Source organism: Rhinolophus hipposideros (genome assembly GCF_964194185.1).
Source record: "Rhinolophus hipposideros genome assembly, chromosome: 1".
In the NCBI taxonomy this organism is placed as follows: domain Eukaryota; kingdom Metazoa; phylum Chordata; class Mammalia; order Chiroptera; family Rhinolophidae; genus Rhinolophus; species Rhinolophus hipposideros.
Window position 1 is genome coordinate 38,124,645 of NC_138047.1, and position 12,887 is coordinate 38,137,531.

At 42.2% G+C, this 12,887-nt stretch overlaps 1 protein-coding gene across 2 annotated transcripts in view; it reads right to left on the bottom strand.

The window, feature by feature from the left end:
- The window catches only part of SCFD2 (sec1 family domain containing 2), a 369,475-nt gene that overhangs the window by 39,182 nt on the left and 317,406 nt on the right, over positions 1–12,887 (bottom strand). For both annotated transcript variants that reach the window (XM_081060497.1, XM_081060496.1), the window contains exon 6: positions 1,490–1,635. In XM_081060497.1, the coding sequence (XP_080916623.1) occupies positions 1,490–1,635 (146 nt within the window). The remainder of the gene's footprint in view (positions 1–1,489; positions 1,636–12,887) is intronic.

The following is a 12,887-nucleotide window of genomic DNA, read 5'->3' on the forward strand; positions in this document are numbered from 1 at the left end:
TGATCACAACACTGAAAAGACCTCTGAATTTTCCTTCTGCCAACTATAGCAGCTACTTACTTCTTGACATTCTTTGATCTAAAATTCAGCATATATCACCAGTTCTGTCATGTCTTGTAAAACTAGTCCATACCACAGTATCTAAGATTGCTAATTTTTTAAATGGCAAAATTACACATGATTAGTTATCTGAGTGATTTTATCTGTATTTTGTGATAGTGGTGTTTTTAGATCCTTGAATAAAGGATGGGAATTATGTTTCTAAGTTGAGTGCCAGTTTCTAAGGTCTCTCATACCTTGGTGGGTGATTTCAGATGCCATCAGCACCATCAATCTACATTTCTGGAGCCTCCATGAGAACCATGGTATAGTAGGGAGGAGATTCTGTGTTGGTGACAAAGACCTGGCATCTGGCCCTGGTCACCTGTGTGCCTGTGGCAAGTCACTTGCACTTCCTGGATCTCTGGATAACATTTTGGCTTACTTGTCATAAAGATCAAAGGAAAAACTGAATGTAGCATTCTTTAAGTATTAGCTCCTACATAGATGTATGGGAGGAAAAGTCTGGGTTTTGATAGGCTGTAGTAGATAACCTCGGCTCTTGTCTACACACTCATCTTGAGGAGTCAGCTCCCCAAAGGTGAATCCCTCACAAACACAGTCCCCACTAACAAAACATTCAACTCTACAAAAGCCTTAGCAAATAGAGTGGATTTACTGAAGATTTCATGGGGAGATGGAGAGGATTTCTTTACACTCCCCACAGCAAAACTTAATGATCTTTTCCATCAGAAACAATCTGTTCTTCCGTGAAAGCTCATTTTGGCCACTAGGAACCTGAGTTCTGTCTCCTTCCTTATCCAACAAAGACTGCCCAGCCTTGATGGCTCTTCACTCTTTAAGCTTCCCTTTGGGTCTTCTATGGCTCCTCCCTCACAGAGTTCTTACACAGCAATGACTCCTTTAATCATGGATTCTCATACCATCCTCCTGCTCACTAGTCAAAGAATATCCCTCTCATTCCTTAGAAAGCGGAATTTTAAATAAATGATTTTGCTGTCACAAATTTCTTTTTTCATTGCCATAATATTATTAGGTAATTTTGTTATTCTAATTGTTCAAAATGTTTATGGACTGCTTAGATCCAGAAACTTGGGAATTATCTAAGGCTGGCCCCCTCATCTGGCACGTATAGTAACCGGGGCCCAAAGAAGTGAAGGGATGTGCCTATTGTGACAGACTCAGTCTGTGACAGAACCCGTTACAAAGTGGTGGCTGTGCTCATCTCACTACATCAAACCTGTGGTACAAATGCATCAAGAGGCTTTGAGGTTCAGGGGAACCCAGATCTCTGAACTAGAAGGGAACTTGGAATTCATCTAGAACCAATCCCTTATTTGAAAGAGGTTAAAATAAACTTTTCTTGTAGCCTCTGAATCCTAAAAATACAACACAGATTAAATGGTTACTTTAAAACATATGTACTTGCCTGGTGGGTATGATTTCCAGGAACATACACAGACTTAAACTGTTTCATGAGATTCCGAGCTCCAGCAATATCCCGAAGCGAAGTAAAGAGTTCATCCACGGCAATTTTGGATTTGTGAAATGTCAGGTTAATTGAAGAGTCACAGCCTGAAACAATCCAGAGATATTTTCTTGGGTGAACAAATCTTTAAATTAAGTTTTAATAATAACAGTTTGAGCTTGATGTAACAGAGTTGGGTGTTTTTTCTGTTTTGTTTTGTTTGTTTTTTAACCCTATTTTCCCCTGGCGGTTCACCAAGTGGGCTGTTTCAATCATCCATGAGCAATGAAACATAATGACTATAAACACCTTTGACAGAAGTACCGTTTTTCCCCAAAAATAAGACCTAGCCGGACAATCAGCTCTAATGTGTCTTTTGGAGCAAAAATTAATATAAGAACCGGTCTTATATTATATTATATTATATTACCCTGTATTATATTATATAAGACCCGGTTTTATATTATAGTAAAATAAAACTGGGTCTTAATATTAACTTTCGCTCCAAAAGATGCATTAGAGCTGATTGTCTGGCTATGTCTTATTTTCATGAAAACATGGTAGAACTCAGAATTGCCTGGGATCACAGCCACTGGCTTCAATCCCCACATTGCAAAGGATTCACAAAAAGAAAGCTCCCCAGGATCTACTGTCCTCAGGACACAGCTTTGGGAAAACATAACGAGACACAAAGGAAAATACAAGAGAGTTCTCTGATGAACCTCTCTTGCTGGAATCCCATGGACAGTCTCCATAAAATAGAGCAGCAAGAATGAGAAAGATTAGTTGCTCCAATAACAGAAACTGCTGGGATGGGCATCTGTGTAATGTGCTGATAATACACATGGCGTATTTCAAAAGGCGGCCATTCAAAGCCGATAAAACACAAAGGGGGCCTAATAAGAAAACTGTTCACAGTGATACTTCCATTTCTTTTAGAACCTTATAGTAGACAGATGTGTTCTCTGTCTTGTTAGAAACTCATTCAGAAGAGAAATGATTGTGGGTGACTTAGAAGTTAAAGAAATAAAGATTTAAGACGAGCATTTTTGACTCTTTTAAATACTGCAGACATATTAACTCATTAATCCTTACCTCCCCCTTATGAGATAGGAGCTATTTTAAGGATGAGGGAACCCAAATGTAGACAGGTTAAATAACAGGTCTGTCGGCAGACATTGTCAAAGCTCTGGCGGTATCTGTTCTGTTACACTGGACGTCACCGGTAGGTCTGGGGAATAGGTCCCATGTACGCTGACTGCTTCCTACCTCAAGTACCTGGATCTCTCTCTATCTCTATTTCTTTGTCTCTGTGTCTCTCTTCCTGAGGGCTTTCTCATGTTACTCAACATGTTACTCACAAAAATGACACTTTTTTTTTTCTTTCTACAAAGCTTGGCATAGACATCTGGGGGGTTCACATGAACTTCCTGAATTCCTTCCATCTACTCCCCCCTCACCTTCCTCAGTTCATTGATCATGAGAGGCTTCTTCTCGCTGGGCCTGACCACACTTTGATTTTTTTAATGGCAATGAGTGGGACATTTCTGGAAACCAGGAGAAAAGGGTTGGTCACAGGATTTTTATGACATGATAAATATATCTATTGGTCTTTGTTCCTGGGTCCAACCACATAGCTCTTGGAATCTCCAGAGTGATGAGAGCTGAGATGTAGGAGCGTGTTTGGTCTTTCTGTGGAACAGGCTAGAGAGTCAGCACTCATAGGAACAAACCAGCTTTCTCTTCCCTTAGAAGAACAATTCTGAAGCTATGGTCTCTCCACAGCTTTTCTGAGGGGCCCCAACAGACTGAGGCCCAGTGGCCTCCAACAGTAACACATTTCACCAAAGGCCCCTTTATTGGCTTCCCTTCCTTCCCGGTCTCACTTCCCTACTTTCTGACTGTGTTTCCTGGGATATCTTTCCAAATATAGCACTTGCACCCAAATCCTTGTCTCAGGACACCAGAGCTTCCACAGCAATTGAAATACAGGCGGCCTAGATCCAGAACTTGTATCCTTTATTGGAACAGCTTTATTGAGATATAATTCACATACAATACAATTAACTCACATAAAGTGTACAACTCAATAGCTTTGAGTATATTCCTATAGTTGTATGTTCATTATCACCACAGTCAACTCTAGAATATTTTTATTACCCCAGCAAGAAAATCCATATCCATCAACTGTCACTCCTCATTTCCCCCTACCCTTGGTTCCTAACAACCACTAATTTGCTTTGTGTCTCTATGGATTTACCTATTCTGGTCATTTCATATACATGGATTCACAGAATATGTGATCTTTTGTGACTGACTCCTTTCACTTCACATAATGTTTTCAGGGTTCATCCAAGTTGTAGCATGTATCAATGCTTCAGTGCTTTTTATTGCTGACTAATATTCATTAGAAGGATAGGCCACATTTTACATATCTACTCATCAGTTGATGGACGTTTGGATTGTTTCCATATTTTGGCTATTATGAATGCTGTGATTTTCACATGTACAAGTTTTTTTTTTAATGTGTCTGTGGACATACATTTTCATTTCTTTTGGGTATATATCTAGTAGTAGAATTGCTAAGTCATATGGAAATTATGTGTTTAACCATTTGAGGACCGACTGGACTGTTTTCCAAAGTGTCTACATCATTTTATATTCCCACCAGCAGCGTAAGAGAGTTCTGATTTCTCCACATCCTCAACAATGCTTATTATCTATCTTCTTGATTGTAGCTATCCAAGTAGGTGTGAAATGAGGAAATACTTGTTGATTTTGATAAAGAGATTGTTTTTAGGGAGTAGAGGTAGATCCAAACAAGGTCAAACTATGGAGAATTTGTAAAGTAACTAGGAGCATCTGAAGGAGCCTGACTGTAGCAGACGCTGTAAGGTAGATGAGTAGCTGAGCCTCTACTTTTAATTACTGTGGAACACTGTACGAGGTGTGATCAAAAACTACGGTGAATGCTGCTGCCATCCAATGGAAAGGCAGGGATCTTCAATACAGGAAGCAGCGCATCGAACCTTAGTAACAGTGTGTGACAAGTTTCAACTTGTTCGGTGCAGTCAATTGGGTGTGAGCTACGGTTGAGAGAAGGTGTGTTTTAAAATGTGCCATAAATCATGGATCACGAATAATACATTACATGAAATGGGCAAACTGTTTCATTCTCCATCATAACAATATTCTTTGTCACACATCTCTTCTGGTTCGGCAATTTCTGTCAAATAAAAACATTACGGTGTGTCCTCATCCACCTTATTCACCAGATCTGGCATTGTGCAACTTCTGGCTCTTCCCCAAAGTCAAAATGACCATGAAAGTAAACGTTTTGAATTGATTCGGGACATTGAGGCAGCCACAACAGCACAACAAAAGACACTCATGAAGGGGACTTCCAGAACTGCTTCAGAATGTGGTAAGAATGAGGGGATAAGTCTGTTCAAAGCGAGGGGGAGTATTTTGAGAGGGATTAATGGCAATGTGTCTTTTACTGCAATAATTTTTTAAAAATTTATACAGTCACCATATTGTTTGACCTTGTATATATGAATTCTTAGAGGGTGGGCAAAATTCTGAACTGTTTCTATTCACAACACTTCTGATACTAAACATGTGGGATTTCCCCCCCTTATACCAACAGATTCTCTAACTCTTCAGACACCAACCAAGTGCCCCACAATTCAATTCAGTTCTGACACTAACCATGCAGAGTTAGCAGAGACTCCACAGTTTCAGGACGGTCCTACAGGACTGCCCCTACTGGTTCCAAGTCCCAGGAGCCACCTGCACTTCTGACCAAACAGCTTTCAGTGGAAGGTTCCCATGACCCCTTCCTTGTAGCTAGAACAGCTCACAGTATTCAGGAAAGCACTTTTCTTACTATTATGGGTTTAGCACAGAGGTTACAACTCAGGAACAGCTAAATGGAAGGGATGCATCAGTCAAGGTATGGTGGAAAGCGTGGAGTTTCCATGTTCTCTTTAGCTGCTCCAGCTTCCCAGCACCCGGATGTGGTCACCAACGGAGAAGCTCTTAGAACACTATTGTTTAAAGATTATGATGGGGGTTTCATTATCTAGGCATGATTAATCAAATCATTGGCTATTGATGATTAACTCAGTCTCCAGCCCTTCTCTCCCTGGAGGTTGGGGGTGGGGTTGAAAGTTCCAACCCTCTTAACATGCCTTTGTTTTTGGGTGACAAGACACACCTCCATCCTGAAGCTATCTAGGGACCCCCAATCATCATTCATCCCATTAGCATACACGACACTCTCATCACTCTGGAGATTCCAAGAGCTATGTGGTTGGACCCAGGAACAAAGACCAATAGGTATATTTCTTATTGGGTCATAAAAATCCTGTGACCCACCCTTTTCTCCTGGTTTCCAGAAATGTCCCACTCATTGCCATTAAAAAAATCAAAGTGTGGTCAGGCCCAATGAGAAGAAGCCTCCCATGATCAGTGAACTGAGGTAGGTGGAGTGAGGAGTAGATGGAAGGAACCCCCCAGATTTCTATGCCAAGCTTTGTAGAAAGAAAAATAAGTGTCATTTTCCTGAGTAACGTGTTCATAACTTCCTTCTGGTTCTTAAAGAAGTTCGTAACCAAGAAAGGTGAGAGGTACAGAGGATCTATTGATATCACACTGTGCTGGCCCCGGGCTTTGTGGCCCTAGCTGAGATACATCAGCTTGTGCTTTAGCCAATGATCAACCAGAAGAAACCTGGGAAGGCTATGGCTCCTCGCTCATTCAACCTGTCAGGCTGACCCATTCAAGATTTGAGACATTATATCAATTAAGTGTTGTATATTATGTACTGCTCTTTCAAATAAAAAAAGACATGAAAAGAGGAAAAAAACATTACTAGTTTTAATACCACGCCTTGTGTTTCAATTCCTCTAAAACACAATTCAGCCAATGGGCTAAAATTTTTTATTTAAAGTAATTAATTTTCTAGAGAACAGAAATATACATTCAGTTTTCATGTGGTCTATTTCAATTTATTTGGAAAGTGAGGAATATGATGTTCATCCATTAGGCTGAGTGCAACAGAATCACCTACTGGATTATGGATTACTGAAAATTATAGATTATAGATTAAAATTGTAGATTATACACCGGAATTAAGTGAAGGCTGTGTAACTGCAAATAGCTAGGTGAGCTGTGTCACAGTTGTTTGACAGAAATGTTTATAAATTACTGGTAAATTGAACTCAAATGAACCCAACAAAAAAATAAAACTGCCAAAGAAATTGTTGGAAGAAAAATGAAAAGTCCTAAATTTACAAACAAAGTAAAACTTTCCTGAAGGACAGTCAGTTATCGCCATTGTTCAAACCAACTATATTAGGGCAACTTCCGTTCAAACCACCAACACTTGCCAGTGGGTCTGGTATTCTCAAAGCAAGTGTTGTACAACGTACATGCTTCTGGGACATTGGGCCAAAGGGGGCTCATTTTTATCAGTCTCTGAGCATTTTTCATAATTATCTCAATCTTCACCAAAAGAAGGATTTACATTCCTTTACCTAAACCCTGTGATGAAAGTCACACACACACACACGCACACACACACACGCAAACACACACTTGAGATATGTGGATCAGAGAGGATAAGTGACTTGTGCAAACTCGCATCACTATTCCTGGCAAAGTCACGGTCCAAAATGTCCTGCTGGTCACAGATCTGAGCTCCTCCAGGGACACTGCCTCCCACCATTCAGAACCTCCTCTGTGAAAGCAGCACGTTCCAAATTCATGCTGTGAGTAATTGCTAAGAGGAGATGTGGGCATAAAAGCTATGAAATGGGATGAATGTTTTTCTGTGATAATAGAGATAGCTATAATCAATGAATGATCGCTTATGTCAGGCACTATTTTAAGAACTTTATACATATTAGCTCACTTAATCTCCACAGGATCCCCATAAGGTAGGTACCATTATCATTTCCATTTTGTAGATGGGGAAACTGAGCCATAGAGAAGTTAAGTAACACACAATCACTCAATTAGTAAGTAGTAAAGCTAAGATTCAAACCTTTGCAGTCTAATTCGAGTTGGTCCTATTAATCAACTGCTTTCTTTCAGATGTGCTAAGACCACATATATAAAAGATCAATACAACACTTAATTTCCCCTTAATATTGGAGAAATGTTTTAAAAAAGGAATGAGTAGCAAGTGCCTTTCTTCTTGGGAAGACCTGGGCCTGTCCCTGGGGTAGACACCAACGGTGTGGTTTGCAGCTAGGCCCCAGGCCCGTCTTTTGTGACCACATAAGGTGTGAGGTCTGCCAGGCCTGACTGCACACTCTCCTTTGGATCTCTGTTCTGTAAGGAGCTGTATCCAGTTACTTCTAATAAGCCCCTGACAGCCTATTCCATTAAGCCAGCTTATGAGATAACAGTGTTTTGTAAGGGAACTCTAAGTGTACAATTCCAGTCAATTCTCATTTAATCCACTTAGTTAAATAGATAATAAACCAGAAGCTGATCCTAGCCTCTAGCCAAGCACGATCTGTGTGCTTCAGTTGCCTACTTCTCGATAAGGGAGACCCCCCAACCCCCTAGGGTACCCCTGTGTTCTTCTAAAACGGGGGATGACTCATGCCCCTGCAATTTCTTTCTCTGGAGGGCTAGGGGATCTCTTGGGCAGGGGTCCAGTTACTACTCAGAGCAACCAAATCGGGCCCCTGTGCCCATGCCTCCCCTCCCTCTGTTCCCCTCTCACCCGTCTCCACTTACTGAAGTGCCTTTCCTTCAGCAGAGTGAAAACAGTGGTTTCTATGGTTTTGTCTACTGCAGGGACCCACACTTCCAGCAACAACAAAGTTAAAATGGAGAGAAGGCTGAATAGCTTAATGATCCTCCTGGGATGGCTGAAATGAAGCCGTGCTCCTTAGAGCAGCCTGGCTCGTTCTTCTCTTCTGGTTGGTGCTTTCCGGGGGCAGGCTTGACTCTTTCTGGTGCTTGGGGAACCTTTTTAATTGAACTTGGTTTCCACAAGTTTGGTTTTATGCCTTAGGTATTAAGGAACAAAATCAGGAGGCTGTTGTGTCCAAGGCCTTTGTCCGGATTGGAGCTGAAGTAGTCCTGATCTCATCTCAAGCCTTCCAACACACACACACACACACACACACACACACACACACACACACACACGCACGCACACATGCAGGTCAAACATAAAGCACGTCATTTGTATAACTGGATCAGCAGGGGGGGCATGGCTACAATAGGATTTGAAATGTCTCCCTATTTAGTGACATCATTCTCCTCACAGTTCTAAAGTCCCCTCACGTCTATTGGGAAGAAGTAGGGTCAAAAAATATTTGAGCCTGGTCAAGAGATTCTTTTCTCATCTGAACCCAAATCATCCGACTCTGTCCTCCTCATCCTCGGACTGGCCCAGAGGTTGAGAACATCAGGCCCACTTGCCTCTTAGCGTGCTGCCCTCCCGCCTCTCAGCACACTCCTGGCAGCAGGGTCCTGGGGCAGTTAGAGAAAAGGCTGGCTCAGGAGTGTGGCTGGGATCAGAAAGGGCAGCACCCGGGGAGGTCATGACCTCCTTCATCCATCCAGCTGTCGGACATCGCCTTTTTCGTCTTTTTAAACCATTGTTGTAAAGATGGAGTCTTTTCTTGTGGCTCTCAGTAAATGTTTGCTAAATGAAAACAAAACCAAACAAAATAAAAACAACGAAAAACCTTAGCAAGAGCCATCACATCTGAGATTTTTTACAGAGGTTGAATGTATAAAACCACTCTTAAGTAGGGCAGGGCTAGGAAATGCATGAGTAAAACTACAATAAAAGCCCTCTTTTTCAAACATGCTTGGGAATGATAGGTGACTGGGAGTCATTTAAAGATAGGGAATGTGAAAAAGTGATCTCTCATATATATACATATATATATATATATATAAATTTTGTTTAAAATTAAAATGTAAATGTCCATTTATTGACTCATCTTTTGAGGAAAGACAAAGGTTTTTTCTTTGAGTATTGTCTGCTGATTAGAGTTCCTGGTTTATAAAAGTCATTATGTACCATGTAGAATTTCCAATTTTAGTCTATTTAACATGGAACAAGAAGTTAAAAGACTCCTGTAGCACAACCCGAGAATTCTTCTAGATTTATGTGTTCTTTTCCTTCAATTTTTTACAATCACCTCATCACACTTAATTCAAAAGCATTTTTAAAATGCTTTGCTGAGTCTTTCAAAAGCGTTCCATTTGGTTTTCACTGAAACAATTTTCGAATTCACATTTTATCAGTGTGTGAGAACATTTCATGGAGGTTTGCAACTTGAAAACAAGTACAACTGGCATAAGCAGGTTTGGAAACACACCTAACTGAGTCCTGGGAATCACACAGCTTACCCCGGAAGAACAGAGGTACCCAGGCACGCGAAGATTGCGCTAGAGCTACGAGGGCACGGAGTCTGGGCACTAGTCGCTCCACTGCATAGATGGATTGCAGAATGTCAGTTACTCTGGTGACTGGATTATGTGGGGGCTGGTTGAGAACACATGAATTATATACATTATATAAATAAAAATGTGTATTTCTGAAGTTCCATATTTATAGTTTACAGCAACTGTATCTGTGCCATCAATCTAACGTTTAACGACCTAGTGTGACTTTGAAGTCCCTGTAATATTAAAAAAAAATCAAGTCTCAGTTGTCAGACTTCAGGTCTTACAGGGCTGATGTCCTCGTTCACTTAGTCCTGATGTACAACATGTGGCAGGCCCCTCAGCAGGTGTGCAGTAATGACACAAACAGGCACGGACGAGTATGCGAGTGAAGCTCGTTTACCAAAGAAAATCAGAGTCAGCGATATCCAGTTCAGGGTGTGAAGGGCCCAAGATAGGGCCCACCAAGGCTGACCACTTCTAAAGGCCTGTAAGTCACCCCTCAGGCTCCCCGGCCCCTGAGCTCACCGACTCCTACTCAGTGTCCCCGAATGTTCTAGCCTGTGGCCTATAGTTATGGCTCAGATGACAAGGGGGCGAGGAGAGGGAGGGTGGCAATAAGCTCAACAGGAGCAGAGACTCGCGTGGGTTCACCACTGAGCTCCAGTCCAGGACCTGGCTCATTCACAGGAGGCTCCCACTAAATGAGCCTTACATAAGTGAATGGGAATAATAGACGGGTGACAGGGAAAAGAGTTGAATCAGACCAACGAGCTCGAAAGCAACAGCACCGATTCTTGAGGAGCTGATAAACTATCTCTGCAGGAAATTTCAAACAGAGAGCTCCCAGATGGTTGCGAGCAACTGCAGCCCACCGGCCCACATGAATCGACTCCCAAAAAGGCTCCTTGAGGAGAACAACCTCATTGGACGGATGAATTGTTTCCCTTTAACAAGCAAAAGTGAACTGCACATGGCTTAGGTATAGAGATGTGAGGTAAAACTGTTTTAAACAGAAAGAGGATGATAAATCTGAACTTCAGGAAAGTGGTTACCTCCGGGGTGCGGGTGGGTGGGGAAGCCACCCTCTGAGATAGTGTGGAAGGTTCATGGGTGTTTATTATATAATTGTGCTTTGTAACACATACATCATATTATCTTTTAAATGTATCATCTATCGTCTTCAAAAAATATAACAAAACGAAAACCAGTCACACGACTTTGTAAGCTTCCAGCAAATACAGTTTTTTAAAACAGCTGAAACAAGGAAGCAATGACAGCTGAAATCTATTATTATTAGGCAGGTTTTGGGATGTGTGGTGGACGTGGAAAGACTTGTACAGTCACGAGAGAATGTGACTGCCCTGAATTCTAGCCCAAGCCCTGAGGCTTTACGTGAGGAAACACGTGGGGAAGCCTGCAGGAAGGAAAATTGTCAGGAAAATGCTTTGGAACTTGCATTTTTAATGGCGGGGTGCAATACCAAGTTGCCAGTGAGGCCCAGGAAGCAGGATGCAGGCAGTGGGACAACCCCCCCCCCCCTTCGGGAATGTCTGTGCGGCTTCAGGAAGTGCCAAAGGGGCTGCAGAAAAGACAATCCTGGGTCATGGCAGAAACAAGAAAACAGCCCCAACGATTTCAAAACATTTCCTCTAAGACACCTCTGGAAAAAAAAAATCTCTCCAGAGTACCGTTTCTGACTGCCCTACCAGTACTAACAAAATTTCTTTATCTTAACCTTTTATGTATTTAAGGGAGGCACGAAGGACTTTGTAAAAACTGTTGCGACACCACATCACATTAAATACAGTTTCTCATGGTGGATATTATGTTATCCTAGTAAATCAATCCCAATATCCGTAGCCAAAGAGATCCTGAAGGTCGGCATTCAGAATAACTGAAGTACTACGTGTGAGGCGATTTCTTTAAAAAGGTGGGCATCAATTTTTGATCAGTTACACAATCTCCTATTATTGAGCTATCACATGGGAAAACCAGCTCTCTCCTATCAGTTTGACCGTGGGCTCCTTTTCCAGGAACGAAGCCTACCACAAGTGGGGAAAATGCCCGGGTAGCAGCCACTTTCCCCAGCGCTCACGGAGGCCTTCCCATGCCCGTTCCCAAGCAGGAGAGCACACAGGCTCCCAACAGTATCACAGACGAGCTCTCCAATGCGGCCCTTCTCACTACCAGTGCTTCCTAACGGGTCGATTGTTTTTGTTCTGTTGAATTAATTCTATTGAATTGCGAACTTGCCATTTACACTATAAGCCCACTTTCAAAGCGTGTTGACATTCCTGGCAGTTCTGAATAGCTTGAAATGGTTCGCTGGCCTCTCAGAGCTCACTTGAGAGATGACCTGCATCGAGTTGTTTTCAAAAGCTGGCAGGTGGCGGAGCACCTGGGAGCCGTGCTGCACTTTCTAGGACACTGGGACAAAATACTGCAGTTGATGTCATTTTCCAAACTCGGGGAAAACAAGCCTATCTTACATGCCCATGAAGGCGTCACCAAGCATGCCCATGAGTTAAGCACAGCTGGCAGTTTTTATAGTAGTATTTGCTTGCTTCTTGTTTGTTCTTTTTGGGGATGCTACAAAAGCTGAAGTAGCAACAAAGATAAGAAAACACAGAATGGATTTCTTGTGGTAAACTTGTGGTGGGGAAAATTTGACCTGCTTATTTTTCTTTGAATGGAGAAAAGGCTGCCATCGTTTGATTTTAGCAGGGGACAGTATTTCCTCCGCTGCATAGTTTCAGAACCAATGAGCCAGTCCAGCCTTTCAGAGACGGAAAGGAAGCCCAGAGGTTCCTTTCACGGATGGTCCCTCCAAGACCTGCTAGAGGCTGATCCTGACTCTCCTCCAGGAAGGGTGCCTGATGTGCCACCACCAGGAGCCAGCCCTGCACCTCCTTTCTCTCCACTGTCCCCTCCC